Here is a 20,506-nt window from a genome sequence, read left to right as displayed (position 1 = left end):
TTTCTCAATAAGCCTAAGGACATACACGAGAGTTTCTCAATAAGCCTAAGGACTAACAAGAGAGTTTCTCAATAAGCCTAAGGACATACACCAGAGTTTCTCAATAAGCCAAAGGACATACACGAGAATTTCTCAATAAGCCTAAGGACATACACGAGAGTTTCTCAATAAGCCTAAGGACATACACGAGAGTTTCTCAATAAGCCTAAGGACAAACAAGAGAGTTTCTCAATAAGCCTAAGGACATACACCAGAGTTTCTCAATAAGCCTAAGGACATACACGAGAGGTTCTCAATAAGCCTAAGGACAAACAAGAGAGTTTCTCAATAAGCCTAAGGACATACACAAGAGTTTCTCAATAAGCCTAAGGACAAACAAGAGAGTTTCTCAATAAGCCTAAGGACATACAAGAGAGTTTCTCAATAAGCCTAAGGACAAACACGAGAGTTTCTCAATAAGCCCAAGGACCAATAAGAGAGTATTTCAATAAGCCTGAAGACGAACACGAGAGTATCTCAATTAGCCCAAGGACAAACACGAGAGTTTCTTAATAAGCCTTAAGACGAACGCGAGAATTTCTCAATAAGCCCAAGGAAGAACACGATAGTTTCTAAATAAGCCTAAGAAAGAACATGAACATATCTCAATAAGCTTAAGGATGAACACGAGAGTTTCTCAATAAGCCTAAGGACATACACAAGAGTTTCTCAATAAGCCTAAGGACAAACAGCAGAGTATCTCAACTAGCTGAAGGACAAACAATAGAGTTTCTTAAAAAGCCTAAGGACAAAAACTAGAGTTTAATAAGCCTAAGGACAAACACTAGAGTTTCTTAATAAGCCTAAGGACAAACGCTAGAGTTTCTTAATAAGCCTAAGGACAAACACGGGAGTTTCTTTATAATCTAAGGACAAACACGGGAGTTTCTTAATAAGCCTTAGGACAAACGCTAGAGTTTCTTAATAAGCCTAAGGACAAACACGGGAGTTTTCTTTATAAGCCTAAGGACAAACACTAGAGTTTCTTAATAAGCCTAAGGACAAACACTAGAGTTTCTTAATAAGCCTAAGGACAAACACTAGAGTTTCTTAATAAGCCTAAGGACAAACACTAGAGTTTCTTAATAAGCCTAAGGACAAACGCTATAGTTTCTTAATAAGCCTAAAGACAAACACTAGAGTTTCTTAATAAGCCTAAGGACAAACGCTAGAGTTTCTTAATAAGCCTAAGGACGAATACGAGAGTTTTTCAATAAGCCTAAGGACGAACACAAGAGTTTCTCAATATGCCTAAGGACAAACACGAGAGTATCTCAATAAGCCTATATAATGGACAAACACGAGAGATTCTCAAAAAGCCTAAGGACGAACCCGAGAGTTTCTTTATAGGCCTAAGAATGAACACCCGAGTTTGTAAAAAATTTTACCTTATGTTCAAAGCTACTTTTTGACTTCAGTCTTGCTGAGCTTCAGAGAATAAAGAAACAAAAAAACGCAATACTTATTTTTGTTAGTATCTATTTTCAGCATTTTATATTCAGGCATAAATATAAACACAACCTTTCTTTTGGACAAAGATTATCCGGTATACAAACAACAACGTCTCCGATTTGCCATTACAAATACCTTCAAATAACTTAATCAGGGTAATTAACCTACTGAATGCTTACTTTGCAAGACTGGTTAATTTGAATAAAATAAAGCAACACTTAAAATGCATTACTGTTAAGATGGTAACTATCAACTCTCTTCTAAATTATGATTATTTATTTTCATTTAGTGTGACTACAAAACGTGAATAATGTTGAAACAAAGAGTTGTTTGTTTCCAATAGCCTGACCAACCCTAACCTTTGGTTCTTAATTTTTCATGTGTTCAACAAGATATTTAATCCTATACCACTTAGATACGTATTTTCACGCATTTCCCTCAGAAAGTTATATTCAATTTAAGACCTTTCTTACTAGATTCAAGTTGTTAGGGCTTCGTCTCCAAACCTTAGATACTGATGAGCAGCAAACAGCATTAAACCTGAACAGACTGTGAGTTACTCGCAGGCTGTTCTGGTTGTATGCTGTTTGCAAAAGCCATTTTCACTTTGCTTCTAATGGGGGAAAGGGTCAAAAAAGATATTTGGAATATTTCTCTCATTTAACATTCTTATCTGTGTGTTAACGGAAAAAAACAACAAGTAAGGCCGGTCCACCTATATTCACTAAATTCTTGGAGATTTTAATGGAAACAAACAACTTATTATATTGGCCTAACTACCAATAATGGCTGCTAAAATTGTATCAGAAAAAGGAGATAGTTCTTGACTATTAAGAATCAATAGACAACTTGCACCGATTTCTAGAATATATTAAAACTGTTTTTAGTTGAGAAGATTACAAGTAAGCTAACGTTTTTTAATTGAGCTGTGCTCTGTGAAAAGGGAATCTAATGCATGTGCGTAAAGTGCCGTCCCAGATTAGCCCTAATCAAGATATTTCAAACTGCACAGGCTAATCTGGGACGACACTTTACAAACATGCATTAAACCCCTTTTTCACAGAGCATAGCCCAATTTCAATGTGGTATACAAATGTTGTTAACACAAATTATATATTCAATTAAAATTGTGTTTAAGATGATCATTATCATTGTAATTTTGTGTTGTTAAATTAATTGTTAATGTTCTATTTTACATGAAATAAAACACTATAAAAAAAGAAATAAAACACTACAAAAGATGAAATAAAACATTTTATCAGATGAAACAGAAACACTGAGGCTGGTTATCGAGACATTCGGAGTAGCTTTTAAAAACTAATCTGAGCTGATATTAGGTGACCAAAGAGCCAGAATTCTCTTAATACAAACTCTTTACCTTTTTATTTATTGATTTTTAAAATCTATTTAAGGACGACAATTAAGACAGTAAATGCAATAACTAAATGTAGTATCAACACATATCTCTCTTTCATAAATGCAATAATTAAATGCATCATCAATATATATCACTATTTTAAAATTTGTTAAATTATAAAATCATGAACAACAGGAACAGTGAAAATATTATTGCAGATAGATATCTTTGGCTAAAGACTCAACAACCGTTTGTAACAAATCAACAATTATATAGTTCATATAACAATATCAACGAATTGCATATTCATATTAACAATTTTTTCAAGCAAACATGTGTGTTTGTAAAAATTTATAAACAGACAGTTAATGATCTAAGTGTTTGGGTCACATTGTGTCCTACTTACAGCAATACCGGTATATTTGTTTATAAACAAAAACATCTGTTATACCTTTTAGCAATCTCATAACATATCACATAAAGATAAAATACTTTTTCTGCTGATTTGCATATTTGTATTGATATTTTTTGTTTTCAATTTTTGTTAAATCTGAAATTGTTAAAAAACAAACAAAATATCTTTAACTTCTAGGTAACTGAGATTCTCTCCACAAGGAGAACTGGGCCCGTATTCACTTACCCATTCTTAGACTTAAAAATAAAGAACAGTATTAACCCTTTACCACTTAGATAAGTATTTTGACGCATTTGTTGTCCCTTAGAAAGTTCAATTTAATTTAAGACCTTTCTTACTAGATTCAAATTTTTAAGGCTTCAATTCCAACATTAAGATACTGATAAGCTGCAAACAGCATAAAAGCTTAACAGACTGCGAGTTAGTTGCAGGCTGTTCTGGTTTTATGTTGTTTGCACATAACCATTTTCACTTTGCTTCTGAGTGGGACAGGATTAAGTTTTCATAAATATACCAATGAGTTTGCATATAAACATCCTAAAACTAGTGCTTATTTCATGAACATATTGTTCTTAATAAATGAGTATACAATTAAAGATTATAAACCACCATGCTGGACTTGACTTTCAGGAATGTTTAGTATATGAGCCTTGTTCTGAGAAATCTGGGCATAATGCATGTGCATAAAGTGTCGTCCCAGATTAGCCTGTGCAGTCTGCACAGGCTAATCAGGGACAACACTTTCTGCCTAAACTTGATTTTCGGTAAGGAGGTACTTCCTTGAAACTAAAAATACCATAAAAGCGGAAAGTGTTGTCCCTGATTAGCCTGAACAGGCTAATCTGGGAGGACAGTTAACGCACATGCATTATGCCCAATTTTCCCAGAACGCGACACATATTACAGTTTTAAGAATATTTTTTATTTTCAGACATATGATGGTTGGTAAATACGAGCCCTGGTACTATGGTACTATCCAATACAGGACCTCTTGATTGCTAGGCAGACAACTAATCCAATATAATACCACCATGTGGGATGCAATGTTGTTTATTAAAGATTCATTTTGAAATTTTTTATCTGAAGAATAACATTAGTCAGAATATTCGTAAGTAACTTTGCAAATGCAAATGTCACAGAAACCTATTTATTATATATATGTTAAAGAAATATGGATTAAAGAAGGGTTGTGGACAGATGACAATACTTTCATTTACCTCGCTTACAAATGATAGCTGGTCACTAAGAGAACAAAATATATTGCAACATCATTCACACTCATGAGTCAGTCCCAAACTTTGACGACAAATTGAAAGACTTAAAATTAATATTCGCCAGCATTGATCGCGGTCTAGGTGGTTCTTCACCCAGCTCCAATTTTCTTGGCCGAAGAACCACACTCCCTCTTGCAGAGTTGCTACCTGAGTCCTTGTTTTCCGTTGTTGACCCAGTTTTCACCTCAATGGATCTACGGCTCAGATGAGAAACAGATGATCGACTGGCTCGGATTATCTCCATGACCATGGACTTACAGTCGCAGCAAATGCTGACCTGTGGACCTGAAAAGCATTGAAGTTGTGTTGAAACAAATTTGTGTCAAAAGAAACTAGTGCTCTAAAACTAATACAACTGAGAAGTGTTTTCTTTCTAATGCTTTATTGACAATCATAATTTTAAATGGTATTTTCAGTACCAACTAGAATTTGTCACGATAGTTACAAAGACTACCCCCTATGATGTCCTTATACTTAAGCATGATGTTAAAGAATGCCTTCCTTTAAAATGGGGCATTTCTTTTGTAACTTTAAACGCAGTACGAGAACAATCGCACATACACAAATTAAAACCATCAAGAGCATTGCCAGTAAGTTGGAATGTTACATGTTGAATGATGTAGGAGAAAACACGTGAAAAAGTTTCTGTAAACAGACAGATACGAAGACAGATATAAGGGAAAGGGGGGAAGAGAGATGGGGAGGGTCAGGTACATTTTTGCCCCTTATTGTAACTAGAGACTTAACCATTTGCATGCTGGGAAATTTGTCGTCTGCTAAAAAGTCGTCTGATGAATTTTTAAAATAAGCATTTTCTTAGATTTTTTTTCAAAGAATACTATCAGAATAGCAAACAGTTTGGATCCTGATGAGACGCCACATTCTGTGGCGTCTCATCTGGATCCAAACTGTTTGCAAAGGCCTTCAAAATTCGGTTCCAGCACTGAAAGAGTTAACTCAAACCATCACACCAATTTTCAGCCATGTTCAAGGGCTTATAACTCAGGAATTTAGGGATCATCAGAAATGAAGAAATATCTTGCACATCTACAAGTCATGGTCAAATCACAAATGAAGTTTCCATTTAATCGCTTGGGAAATGAGAATTTTTTTTTTGCTCCACAAACTTATTGAATTCTATGCGGACTGAAAAAGTGACAGAGAGACTCAAACATGCCCCCATCAAACTATGTTTGGACTCGAGGGTGTTTCAAATAAGCCCTAGGCTTTTTATGCAATCAAGTTTAAATAAATAGGTTTAAACTAAACTATGTTTGCAAAAGAGTATAATTGAGCCTTGCTCTGGGAAAATGGTGTTTAATGCATGTCCGTAACAAGTCGTTCCAGATAAGCCTGGGCAGTCCACACAGGCTAATCAGGCACGAAACTTTCCTCCTGAACTGAATTTTCGCTACAAAGAGACTTTCTTAACACCAAAATTTCAAGAAAAGCATCATGTTTCCTCCATGATAAGCCTGTGCGGACGTCACAGGCTAATCTGGGATGACACTTTACGCCCATGCATTAAGCCTGGTTTTTCTAGAGCCCAAACAAATAACAAAACACACCTTGAAGAAGTGCCTTATTGGGTGGTGGTCTTGTCTCGCCGATGCCGATGGTGTGCGACCGCTGGAGACTTCGGCGCCTACTCGTAGATCTGTCCTCTTCCTTGGAAGCCGGTGACAAGTCTGAATCGGAACCATTGATCTGTTGGTCTGCCTCGTTCCGGGATTTGCGATCAGTGGCTGGACTATGTGGTACAGATCCGGTGCTGAAAACCAACGTGAAATGTTCAGATAGTGTTATGTTAAAAAAAATTGGGTAAAAACATAATACAGAATCCAGGACAATTATATAACCTTTCGATTATTTTGAAGGTTTTAAGGATGATAAAATACTTAAAATGAATAACAAAAAGGTCAAAAGTCTTGATACTATGATATAAATAGTCTAGCGACTGGGATGTAACGGGTTCTATCCCCACTGAGAAAGCGTTCTTTAGATCCCCCCATAGACACCAAGTACTGGGTCTAGTCCCAGGAAACATACTCAAGAACGTTTCAAATACGCATTAGGCTTTCTATGCAATCAAGCTACACTAAATAGGTTTTAAACTAACATAAAAATAAAGCCCCTTTGACAAGAGCACCGCATAACAGGTGCCACGCTTGGCGGCGAAAGCTTGTTAGAATGTTTTTTTTTTTTTTTAAGAGGTCACAGTGGCCTTGACCTTTGACCTAGTGACCCAAAATGGGTGTGGCGTGTAGAACTCATCAAGGTGCATGTACATATTAAGTTTCAAAGTTGTAGGTGGAAGCACTTTGATTTTAGAGCCAATGTAGAGGTTTTAGCACGACGCCGGCAGACGGCGAGCAGGCTATGACAATACCTCGGGTTTTCTCTGAAAACAGCCTTGCTAAAAATTAAAATGCCTCTTAACTCCTCAAAAGTGATAAGCAAACCAGATTAAACGATTCCATTCCTCGATATCATGCAGCAAAAAACTGTTCCCAAACTAATTATTCAACCAGAAAACAGACACAAAACAATATATCCCATCATCTTTGAAGAAAGGGGTGGGGGGTGGTTGGGGTGAAACAAACAAGTCGTAGACATCTATACCTCTCATACACCTTAAGTGCCTCCAGAACTTCGGGACTCAAAGGTACGGGGCTTAGCGTATACACAGGGATTTTCTCAAAATGTTCCGTTGGGACACTCATCTGAAAGGACAATTAAAGTACACACAGTCATCATTGGAGCTTTTCCTTTTCAGTAATTTTAAGTAATGAGATAGTCTTATCTTATTTTGTTACAAAATAAAGTACTATATTCCTACTCTTTAATAAATTAATAATTATAAATAAACCAGAGCTGTCCCAAGACAATTCTAAGTTGTATGTCAGAGTTATGGAAATTGGTCAGTGACCTCACATAATGAGCGTGAACACATGTGCGAAATTTTAATTGAATATGTAGTAGAAACAAAATACATGAAGATCTCATGACTTGGGTTACTTGTGTGGCTTCGACTATTCATGAATGCTTTTTTACATTTCTAATTATAACCATTAAATAAAATCATATATTCTAATTCGCAAAATAAACATTTAATGAAATACTTTACTTTTACTCTTAATCGCTGCATTTAATTAAATAGCCAATTCTAAATATAATGATATACATTGAATGATTTTCTCTGTACCAACTTCTTTAATTTATAACATGAAATAAAATGCTCTACTCTTACATAAGTAACATATAATGAAATACTCTATTCTGACTTTATTTGTAAACATTAAATGATTTTTTGAGCTTTTCATAAAATGTTTATTATTAGAGTCAAAATATACCATTTCATATAAAGATTAATATTAGAGTCAGAATTAAGAATTTCAGCCAATGTTAATTATCGTTTGTACATACCTTTTTTAGGCAGTAGTTACAAACAGAGCGACCACAGAATTTACACTTGGTTCCCCATTTAAAGAACTTGAACTCTGTCTTCTTGCATGTGAAACAAATCTGAAACAAGTAAGAAATTGAACTCTTTCTTCTTGCAGTGAAACAAATCTGAAACAAGTCAACATAATAGTATAACACATAGATGAACGTAATATTCACATACTTTTAAGGTGAAAATTTTGCACAAGGACATAACCATTCGAAATGTGTCCATAAGACATGTAGGCCAAAGCAACATGTTATTGGAAACAAATATGGGTGTTGTGTGAAAGACATTACGTGCAAACTGGAGCTTGTCACCGTAGTGATGAATATCAACCTACTTTTCCTTTGAAAACCTTGGTATAAAGGTCACTGATCATGGTAATTTGACCTACTGTGCCTAAAGGTCGGGGTCATGTTAATACTTGACCTAACTTTCCTTTGCCAATCCACCTTCAGTGGTATAAATCTCAGGGTTTGTAATGAGTTTTAACCCTTTGCATGCTGGGAAATTCGTCTGCTGAATTTCTAAAATTAGCATTTTCTTCGATTTTTTTCAAAGAATACTATGAGAATAGCAAACAGTTTGGATCCAGATGAGACGCCACGTTCTGTGGCGTCTCATCTGGATCCAAACTGTTTGCAAATGCCTTCAAAATTCGGCTCCCGCACTGAATGTTTTAACCTACCATTTCTTTGCGAGCCTTAGCATAAAAGACAGGAGTCATGATCAGATTTGACATACCTTTCCTTTGCCGACCTTCGTATAAAGGTCAGGGTTCATGATCAGGCTCTCGAGCTCCGCCTTTGTCAGCACAGTGCGAATGTGAATGACCTCTTCAAGGGTCAAGGACAAACACTCAATCGGGTTCTGCCACTTGTGCTGTCCACAAACAATACAAAGAACTTGCAATGACAACAATATTAAGCTTTGTATTTCTTCATATAACCAAATGCTAACGCATCATAAGCACAAGTTTAAATGTGTTTGAGTATTTTTTTAAAAGCATTAGAAACATTTAAGAAAGTTTGAATTTCTACATGACAATTGCCCTATTGAAACAAATACACATACAAATATACTGACTGTAACAATTGAAGCTTTAGTTATGATAATTATTAGACCAAATACTACATTAACAAATCAAAGACAAGATTGTGCACATTAATTTTCTTCAAATAACAACTGGAAGCAAATCTACGAAAGATCTAATTGTTGGTTTCTAAAGTAAAGAGGTGAAAAGATTTTGTTTTTAAAAACATGCTGCCATTGGAATACTAAATTCTAAAATAGTAATATCAGTGTTTTGGTAAAAGGAATACCGTTTAAACAGTTAGAACTATAAAGAACATTGAAAGAAGTAATGAAATGTGGTAGTATGATCAGATTGGAATTATGAAACAAATGCTGACAAGTCTATAAGTTAGCAGAACAGTCACTTAGTTAATTCACATTGTGTTCTGGCCCCTTGGTTTGATTAATACCAGGGGTATATAAAAACTACATCAACATTTGTAGAAACTGACTGGATTAAAAAATCAAAAAAAATCTTTGCATGAATTCTTTCAGTTCAGAAATAATGATCTACCACACACAATATCACACAATTTAAAAAGTTTGTCAATTTATTCTAAACTGACTCTTGTGTTAATGCATTTATTCTAAACTGACTCTTGTGTTAATGCATTTATTCTAAACTGACTCTTGTGTTAATGCATTTATTCTAAACTGACTCTTGTGTTAATCCGTTTATTCTAAACTGACTCTTGTGTTAATCCGTTTATTCTAAACTGAGTCTTGCCTGTGATAAAAGCATTTTACCCCTTTACCACTTAGATACGTCTTTTGACGCATTTGTAGTACCTTAGAAAGTTAAATTTAATTAAAAACGTATCTTACTAGATCCAAGTTTTAAAGGTTTCAGTTTCATACCTTAGATACTGTTGAGCAGCAAACAGCATAGAACCAGAACAGACTGCGAGTTACTTGCAGGCTGTTCTGGTTTTATGCTGTTTGCACATTTTAACTTAGTGGGAAAGGGTCTATTTAGCAAAATCTTAAGGAAATTTGAGTCATGTCTACTCCATTAAAAGTTTATTTAATGTTGTTGTTGTTTTTTTCATAAAAAAATTAAATATGATGTTTAGTTTACAAGGTTTTAAAAACAAAACATTTGTTTTACCTTAGAAAATCATATTTGAATTAGAGACCTTAGAATCACTGAATTTAACATTTTAGAAAAGGACTCTTTAGAGAAATATCAAGATAATGTTCTAAAATTTATTCCTCAAACTCTGTACAAAATTAGTAATTATGGTTGCTAACTGAAACAAAAAAAAATCATAATAATACAATGAGCTTCGGTCTGGGAAAACTAGGCTTAATGCACTTGCATAAAGTAGCGTCCCTCATTTGCCTGGGCAGTTAGCACAAGCTGATCAGGGCCAACACTTTCCTTGTTTAAGGAAAGTCTCTTCTTTTTACTTGAAATCAAGTTTAAGCTCAAAGTTTTGTCCCTGATAAGCCCCCCTCAGAATAATCTGGGATGACCCTTCATGCACATGCATTAAGTATTAAGCTTGGTTTTCCTGAAGCAATGCTCAAATAATGAAGTACCGTACTTAACCATGTATTACGCACACAAGATTTTTGTATTCCAAAATAAAGGACACAAGTTTTCTTATAAAGAATCTTGGCAAATAAGATATCAAATCAATGAATGTTTCAAAATTTAGCAGTAAGAATAGTGTTATATCAATAAAGCGTGCACGCCAACTTTTTAAATTGAAATATGGGCGTGTAAAACTGAGCGTAATACATGGTAAAATACGGTATGAGTGAAGGCTATACTCACAGAGGCGGGTATTCTGAAATCAGACGTGGAGGAAGTGGGGGAGGAGTTAGTAGCAAGATGCTCAGGGGAGGCGTCGCATTTCCAACTTACATGCAGCAGATCGGCCACCTTAAACTCAGCCTTACTCGTTTTTATGACGTCGGGAATATTGTCAATGGTGCTTTCAACCTTCAAGTCCGGGTCTGTACTGCTCGAGGTTGCGTCAGAGTCCACTGGGTCTCTGAATTCAGGCGGAGGACTTAACACATGTTTGTCTGGGCTGTCTCCGTTACTGTGGTTTTCAAAGTCAACTGAAAGATTGTGTGAGCCTTTCACCGGTTTTGTCTCAAATCTCGGACGCACTTCTGAGCTAGAACGCATCACTCTTCGCAGAGGACGGAATTCTGGCCTATGAAAAGTTGTAGCATTATTTTGTGACATTACTTCCTGTTTTGATGAGGTCACTTCCTGTTTAGCTTGTAGTATTTCTGTTTTACTTGATGTTGAGTTTTTAACAAGGCTCTTTTCAGATTCAGATACGTTTTCAGTATTTTCTACTTTGACCTTACTTAAATTGTCTTGAGTAAACACACCAATGCGCCTTGCTTTTGATTCAATTTGATTTTGCTCTGTGTCAACAGTATGTTGTTCATCATGGACTGGTTTAATAGGAATTCTAAGTCTGATATCAGATCTTTCTGTTCTAACAGCGACTTGCCTAGATAAACGCACACTTTTCTTTGGTTTACTTGCATTATCTTTGTTGTCACTTGATATTTTTGAATCTGTTTCCATTTGTAATTCTTTATCAGTTATTGCATTTGTTAAATCACCCATACTTTGTGCATGGTCATTGCTTTTCATGCGACCATCTGTATGTTCATGTCTTGATTCACCCCCAGATTTTGCATCAGTTATGTCATCAGCAGTTTTCGAACTTTTTATTATAGACTTTGGCACAGCAGTTTTCCTAGCAGTTATTGCTTGTGACTCCTCTTTGTCCACATACTTTGATAGATTGGAGGACTGATACAGATTACTGGAGCGCTCTTGAATTAATTTTGCTCTCATTCTAGCCTGTCTGTCAAAGTCTATCTCACTTGCAGGCCTCACCCTTTGGGATACAGCTCTTGAGATAACAGTTTTGTCGTGTACTTCTTCTTTAGACTCTATTTTCTTTTTACCAATTTTCTCAATTTTCTTGAAAATTTCCTCTTCCTCCTCTTTCAAAGTCTGACGTGTTCTAATTGAACCGATTTCAGGTCGGGACCTAGCTCTTATGATTCCCCTTGATTTAGTGAGGGAACCAACACCATTGTCTTTTTCACTACTCTGTAAAAATGGTTCACCATGAAATATCTTATTTTCTTTAGGTTCAGTTACAATTTTATCAGAAATATTATTATTTGCTTTTATACTATCAATTGAAACATTATTTGATTTTATCACATGTTTAATTTGACTTTCAGTTGTATGCTCTGTTTTAACTTTTGTTTCAGCTTTGGGTTCTACTGGGTGCAAAGTCTTGGGTTCCACTTTATGTTTATTTTTCTCTTTAGGGTCCTTTATTTGAATAGCAGATTCAGAAACAAATGTTTCCTCATCAGAATTTTCTGAACTATCAATTTTATTTACATCTGCCCAGGCAAGTTTGTTAACAGATTGTGAACGTTTTGAATTGACAACTAATGCTTTATGATCATGCTTTGGTTTCGACAAACATGCAATACTGGATACACTAGCATGCCTACGAACTGGCTTCGCTCTTTCTTTTGTTGATACACCCTTGTTGATCAGATTTTCCTTCTGAACCTCATCTGTAGCACTAAACTCAGAAGAAATATTATTGCTTACATTGGATAAACTTGCAGCACGGGAGTCCAGGGATAAAGGATCATGCATTTTACAAACATGCACAGAGTGTCTATGGTGATGCTGGTGTGTTTTACGCTCAAGGTGTGAGCTTTCAACGTCACGAGAAACAACACTTACGGAATGTCGTCTGGGGGACACTTGTCTGAAACTATGAGAATGAGTCAAATGAGTTGGACTTTCACAATGAGGTGGTGGAGATGGAGAAGACAACGAGTCTTGATGTTTTAATGCACGAGTTTGCGGGGAATCACAACGCGTAGAAACAAACGACTCTTTACGATTACAAGACTTCGATGATTTTCTAGGAATACTACAAGTGAATGTTTCTGAGCGCGACAACGATAACCGTCGCACGGGGGATTCTGGTCTCCCACCATGGGCATTGGGCGAACTACATCGGACCGGGGAATGACAATACTGAGGTTCAGAAATCGACGCAACACTAACAGAGCGTGTGATACGCTTCGGTTTCTGAGGGTATTCTGAATCAAACTCGCTCAAGTTGTTTGGCACTGAAACAGAATTCTCTAAAAGATTGCCTTGTGACTTTGACAACACGCAATGTTCAGCATGCTTTAAATGCTTTTGTTGTTGGTGCTGTAAGTCTTTATGTGTATGTTTGTGCACAATGCTACTGTCAACAATATCACAATTGCCATGCACGTGACCACTGTCTTTTTGTCGATACGATACAAGCTTGGATTTGGTCACCCTTCTCGAAACATGCTCTCGAGAAAAGCGATGTTTAGTTTGTGGTGTCTCATCAAACTCATCATCTTCCATGACAGTTGCATGCTGGGAGGAAGCAGACACTGGCGATACCTTTTTCCCATTCTTTGTGTCGCATGCGCTTATTGTGTGACGTCTGCCAATTGCTCGACTCTGGCTTGAACCATGCTGAGCAAGGTCTCTTGCGACTGAAATAAGCAAGGACAGTGTTAACCCTTGACCTCTTAGATACCAATTATGATTCTTGTGTAGTCTCTTGGAAAATCAAATTCAATCAAAGACCATTGTTGCCAAATTCAAGTTTTAAAGCATTCAATTCCTAGCCTTAGTTACGGAGATGCGTCAAACAGCATAAAACCTGATCAGACAGCGAATTACTCCATGCCTTTCTGGTTTTATGCTAGTTGCATATGGCCTTTGTCACTTTGCTTCTGAGGGGGAAAGGGTTTAAGATTATAAATTCACTTCTTTTTTTCTGGTTTTCCAAACAAATCAAAACGAGTATTAATTAGAGCTTTATCACAGACGTGACGTATACCCCCACGTGCCGCGTTGACACAGACTATTTTGCATGCTGTCTTCACAAAACAAGAGAATCAAATTTATGGCGATTTTTAAGAATTATAATGCCATTATCATTTATGGCCTTTTCGACCTTTGAACTATTGAATTTTTTCGCATGACATGCCGTCCAAATTTATGGCCATTTTTTTACTTTTGAACTCCAAGTGTGACCTAGACCTTGGAGTTATGGACATAATGCTTTCGCATGACACATCGTCTAATGATTGTGAACAAATGTACCAGGTATTTTTAAAATCTAACAATAAATGACATAGTTATGGCCCGGACAAGATCATTTATGGCCATTTTTGACCTTTGAACTCAAAGTGTGACCTTGAAGTTGCAGATATCGACCTAATTCTTTAGCGCGACACACCGTCCAATAATGGTGAACAAATGTGTCAAATGATTTTAAAATCTCACAATGAACAACATAGTTATGGCCCGGACAAGCTCATTTTTGGCAATTTTTGACCTTTGAACTCACAGTGTGACCTTGACCTTGAAGTTATCGACGTAATTCTTTCGCGCGACACACCGTCCAATGATGGTGAACAAATATGCCAAATGATTTTAAAATCTCACAATGAATGACATAGTTATGGCCCGGACAAGCTCATTTATGGCCATTTTTTACCTTTGAACTCAAAGTGTGACCTTGACCTTGGAGATATTGACATAATTCTTTTGCAAGACACACTGTCCAATGACGGTGAACAAATGTGCCAAATGATTTTAAAATCTCATGATGAACGACATAGTTATTGCCCAGACAAGCTCATTTATGGCGATTTTTAATATTTGAACTCAAAGTGTGACCTTTACCTTCGAGATATCGACGTAATTCTTTCACGCAACACACCGTCCCATGATGGTGAACAAATTTGCCAAATGATTTTAAAATCTCACAATAAATGATAAAGTTATGGCCCGGACAAGCATTTGACCTTTGAACTCCAAGTGTGACCTTGACCTTGGAGATATCGACGTACTTTTTCGACGTACTTTTTTCACGCGACACACCGTCCCATGATGGAGAACAAATGTACCAAGTTATTTTAAAATCTAATGATAAATGAATTAGTTATGATCCGAACAAACTTTCGGTTTAAAACACACTAAGTGACCCCGTGACCTAGTTTTTGACCCGGCATGACCCATATTCAAACTTGACCTATACATCATCAAAATACAACTTGTGACCAAGTTTGGTGAAGATCGGATGAAATTTCTGGACAGACCGACCGACCGACAAAGTGACTCCTATACCGCCCCCATTACCAATGGTAATGGGGGTATAAAAATGTTGTGGGTAAAATTAATAAATGATGTAAAACGCATCTGCTCAACATTTCTAGATGAGATACAAACGTTTCATACCACATCCTTATTTGACAGGGCTGATGTTTACCTGCACTCTGCCATGATACATTTTGGTCCGGAGACGTCAAAGGGGAGATAAGTGGACCTTGGATGTGACGTCGACCTTCCTCGTCTGTCTCTGAGACGTAAGAGTCAGAGTCATCAGTAGAAACCTGAAACAACAACAACAACAATGACTTGACCCTACACTACTCAGATATGTACTTTGATGCATAAAACCTGAACAGTCTCTGCAAGTTACTGTCTGCATTATCGGCATTTTTTATTTCGCTTATGAGCAAAAAAGGGTTAATAATAGAGACATAAAAAACCAATGTATATACATGTATTTGATTATCTGTAAATTGTATTCCCTGGGAAATTTGGTTGTTACAATTTCCTTATTTTGAACACTGAAGTGCCACATCTTGAAATGAATATCATAAGTCGGGTGTGGGGGGGGGGGGGGGGAAATTAGCCATTTTTGTGTACTCTTAGAATTAAGTATGGCAAATCTTCTAAAAATGGTTAATACAAAAAAAAATTAAACTGAACACACCTGACTGTTAAATATTGCATGTTTCATTGGTGAATTTGACTTTTACTAGGAACCAATGCAAAGCCTGACAAATAATTCATGAGAACAAAGTTTTGATAGCCTTATTCCGCACATTTAATCAAGATACATGATACCTTATTTGAGCAAACATGGGTTCAGATAATAGGTGTCTACAAGGTTAAAGGGATTCTTTAAATTTCAGCCCCTCTCTGGAATGCTTTAACCCTTTGCATGCTGGGAAATTTGTCGTCTGCAAAAATGTCGTCTGCTGAATTTCTAAAATTAGCATTTTCTTTGATTTTTTTCAAAGAATACTTTCAGAATAGCAAACAGTTTGGATCCTGATGAGACGCCACAAAATGGATCCAAACTGTTTGCAAAGGCCTTTAAAATTCGGCTCCAGCACTGAAAGGGTTAAAAAAGTTCTCGCCCAAAACACACACGTATTTGTTCTACCCATGAAACTGATTCACATGGTGATATAAAGTATCATGCTTTCAATACAATCAGGCTAAAATAAATTCCTCAAAATTATCAGCAACAATAGCATCAATTACTTCTGTGATCACATTCAATATTATAACACCAATACAATAGGAGGAAAGTTGTGTTATGTGACACAACTCCAGAGAATATGCATGTTACAAATTGAACATAACAATGTACCACAAAATTAAGGTTAGCAAGATATATATTTTTGGAAGAAACTTATGTTACACAAGGGATTAAACAGGATGAATATATATCTCAACTCCTACAAAAATGACCTAATCCGATAGGCTTAGAGCGGTCACGTGCCCATGGTGTATTCTCCATACACCCTGATTAATCGAGTAGTCGGTTGAGATATAATCATTACACAGTTAGTAACTGATGGTCAATTGTGATATACACCCTCAGTACTTTCATACCATCAGTAACTCACAGTGTAACTAATAATCTACATGTATGTTTTATCCATACATTTGTTTGAAATTGTATGTAAAGAAGTCTACTACAGTACAGCTACAGTGCAGTTACGCTTACTCAATTTACTACATTTTTTTATTTTGAAGCATATTTTAAGCACTATCAGATCTGCGCAATGAAATCATGACAAAATGCTTGCTAATTTTTGTATATAACTATATATCCTACGAGTATGACGTAAGCACTCAGAAATTAAAAAAGATTTAAGCTTCTTATTTTTCTTTTTTTATCAATAAAAACAAAAGGTACATGTATAAATATATGTTTATAATTAAGTAAAATACTGCAAAGCTGATTGTATTTTGACTGCCTATAATTGTGAAAGAAATGCCAAGTAAAAACTATTTTCTGTTGTTTCTTAATAAAACTTATAATTTCAAAATTAGCACAAATTGTTAAATATCACTGCAAAATCAAAGGTGCTTATGGGGAAAGAATAGAAAAGATCCCATCTACTTTTTCTTAGGAACTACAACTTACCAGTGTAAAGTCATTCACAGCCTAGTAAAATTTCAAATAAATATCATTTGGTAAGAATACATCTTTCTGAAGTTAGGTGTTTACGATTAATATAATTGCCACTTATAACTCTTTGCGAAGGATAACAACAACAAGCGGGCATAGTTTTAGAATTAAATAGTAATGGACAGACAAAAATTGACAACAACATTTTAGACAGACATACACAACAATTACATGCTTAATTAATTCACACAAAAAACAAAACAAAAACATGCAAGATCAAAGACTAAAAAAAGAAGACACTTATGAACAATACAAACTCAGAAAGAGGAAAATGGGGTTTAATGCTTGGGTGTAAAGTGTTGTTCCTGATAATCCAGTGAATTCCCCCAGAATAATTTGGGTCGTCACTTTCTGCTTTTCTAGAATGTTTGTCCTAAAGAATGTCTTTTCTTAATAAAAAAGCCCCATTTTCCCAGCATGTGCAAGCATTAAGCTCCATTTTCACAGAACGCAGGTTAATTTGTATTACCTGGAAGGACATGACGGGTTTGATTATTTTTCTAGTAGGTGCAGGTGGACTGTATTCCTCGTCAGAATGGTCCTCATTGGTGAAACGTGGTTTACGAACTGCGGTAGGGAAAAACAAAGGATCTGTCAGCCATAACAACTGCGATGAAACTTTTTTTTTTTTCCAAATCCTAATATGGTTTATTCGGACAACAATTTTAGAAAATAATACTTACTAAAACATGACAACAATATTCAGAAGAAGCTTCTCAGACAGTGTACCTGTATCACCAAAATGGTGCTTTTTTGTTGAAAGGGAAAGGCAAGAATTTACGATTTCTTTTTAAAGAAAAACAAAAGAGCTTTATTTGTAACAGACAACAGAACAGCCCCATGCGGGGTAATTGTTTTTGTAGTAAAAAGTTCATCAACCAAACTCTAGTACTTTTTGAGTTATTGCAGGATTCAGATGTTAGTTTTCACTTTTTTCTGTAACCATAGCAGCCACAATTTTTTTTCTAATAAAATAATAAATAAAAGTCATACATGTACATCCCATAAGGCCCTGCATCAACATACCAACTTTCAACAACATAGCTTAAGTAACTGTGAGTAATAATCCCAAAAAGTGTGACAGACAGACACACCTACAGACATAATAAAACCTGCCATTTCTATATTGTGTTGTCTTTTGGTGGGGGAAAATATGAAGAAGATCAACATTTAAAAAAAAAAAAAAAATCTTCTTATTTTTTTTCTAGTTGAACAGCTTTTTTTTTTACAATTATACAAGGCAATTAATAATATTTTCTCACCAACAACTTTACCCTGCTTGACTGGTTTTAATATCACTGGATTATTTCTGATTTCAGACATGAGTTTTTCACGTGGGTCCATTTCTCGTACAGGAATATCGTTCAGCTTCCGTCTGCTTACCTGCAACAAAACCAGCCAGTCTTACGTGCTAATATCTCACCTTTCTATAGACAAAGAACAAAAATCAATCAAATCGTTCATTTATAACAGCAAAGGGAACATAAATGTGAGCATAGCAAAGCCAATCTCTATTAGAATCGGACTAGTATTCACATTATTTTAGTTTCTTACCTAATAAAAACTTCTTTAAGTCAAATAAGTGTTCATTAATAATTTACAACTTGTTAATAAATAAAAACTTGGACTCATGTCTTGTTGGCTTATTCCTAAGCATTGGAACTAACAACACTTTGTTTTTTTGCCCATTAAAAATCATAACTCACCTTTTTGTATAAATAAAATGTTTCTACACTATTAACTTTGTTTTTGCTTAAAGTTACAACTGTGTGTCAGATGGCAGAAGCAGTCAAAGTACACTTCTTTGTTTCAAATGCATTTCATTATTAAAACTCACTTAAAAACATACTAAGAAAATTTTTTTTTTATACATACTCTGCTGTCAGCATAATGCAAAGCATCAACAACAACAAAATCATATCATATCCACAATACAAGATTTAAGGCAACTTCAAGCAAACAAAAACACAATCTTAGCTTGAATACACCTGCACTGTTAGAAACTCCTTGATGACAGTTCAGAGTTTAGAGCACCAGACACAAAACAGTAATAAAGAATGGCACTCTAAATAATTATCCTGTTAATCAAATAGGAAATAATGGCAGGGCATATAACCTTTGTTGACCTTTTCACCTTGTAGGAAAGTTCATGAAAAATTACATCCCTTTGTTCCAAAAATGTCATTGCAGATAAAAATTTATGACAAATGACTAAAAGTCAAGACTTTGGAAAATCTTTATTTTTGTGGTAAACATTGAAATCTTAATTTTCACCACTGTATCTGTAGACCAAAAAGTTATAAAAAACAAATGAAATAAGTCTGCATAAATACTAAAAACCCACATTGAAGAGTTCTGTTAAGTTGATAATTTTCTGTTTTCATTTATAGCTAATTGGCATTATTTTCAGATCAAAACAAAGCAATCCAGAATATAATATATGTAACTTAAATGATATGGCAACTATTTTATAAACAAACATCATTAGGTAATCATTTATGACATTTTTTTTCTCTACAATACCTGTAGTGCTGTTGAATCAGTCAATTGCTAATCCCAGGAACAATTCAACCAAAGTGGTTTCATTTACATATTATTGAACAACAGTATACTAGTAATATGTACATGAATTTATCCATTACCGGTAAATCCAACTGACACTGCTGTCAAATCTAGATAGCAATAAAAAGACAAATGATGAAGCTCTGGCTTTGAAAGTACGCTTTCTTAACCCTTTTCCACTTAAGATTCCTATTTTGACAACATGTGTAGTCCTTAGAAAGTTAAATTCAATTAAAGCCCTTTCTTACTAAATTCAAGTTTTAAAGGCTTCATTTACCCCTTAGATACTGATAAGCAGCAAACAGCATAAAACCTGAACAGACTGTGAGTAACTTGCAGGCTATTCTGGTTTTATGTTATTTGGATATAGCCATTTCACTTTGCTTCTGAGTGGGAAAGGGTTAAAATAAGAATATTTGTTGGTGTCTGGTTGCAAAAGATCTCAGTAGCATGCACACATCAGAGGCAGAGCAATCCAATGGGAGTTAAAGGTGGCATGAACTCAAAAATATTCTGAATAGGGCTGATTTCAAAGGAATATTA

At 35.4% G+C, this 20,506-nt stretch overlaps 1 protein-coding gene across 6 annotated transcripts in view; it reads right to left on the bottom strand.

Moving 5' to 3' along the window:
* Positions 1-1,501: 1,501 nt before the first annotated feature.
* LOC127870919 (protein spire homolog 1-like) overlaps positions 1,502-20,506 on the bottom strand; it is a 78,707-nt gene continuing 59,702 nt past the window's right edge. For 3 of the 6 annotated variants that reach the window (XM_052413492.1, XM_052413495.1, XM_052413493.1), the window contains 10 exons: positions 18,664-18,784; positions 17,871-17,968; positions 17,357-17,377; positions 15,398-15,521; positions 10,840-13,610; positions 8,730-8,867; positions 7,964-8,062; positions 7,160-7,260; positions 6,106-6,308; positions 1,502-4,822 (listed from right to left, as the gene is read on the bottom strand). In XM_052413492.1, the coding sequence (XP_052269452.1) occupies positions 4,542-4,822; positions 6,106-6,308; positions 7,160-7,260; positions 7,964-8,062; positions 8,730-8,867; positions 10,840-13,610; positions 15,398-15,521; positions 17,357-17,377; positions 17,871-17,968; positions 18,664-18,784 (3,957 nt within the window). In that variant the 3' untranslated portion in view covers positions 1,502-4,541. The remainder of the gene's footprint in view (positions 4,823-6,105; positions 6,309-7,159; positions 7,261-7,963; positions 8,063-8,729; positions 8,868-10,839; positions 13,611-15,397; positions 15,522-17,356; positions 17,378-17,870; positions 17,969-18,663; positions 18,785-20,506) is intronic. The other 3 variants (XM_052413496.1, XM_052413497.1, XM_052413494.1) reach the window with 3 other exon arrangements.

Source organism: Dreissena polymorpha, chromosome 3 (assembly GCF_020536995.1).
Source record: "Dreissena polymorpha isolate Duluth1 chromosome 3, UMN_Dpol_1.0, whole genome shotgun sequence".
NCBI classification, from domain to species: Eukaryota; Metazoa; Mollusca; class Bivalvia; order Myida; family Dreissenidae; genus Dreissena; species Dreissena polymorpha.
The sequence above is the reverse complement of the archived record's forward strand: the minus strand, read 5'-3'. Positions and strand labels throughout refer to the sequence as shown.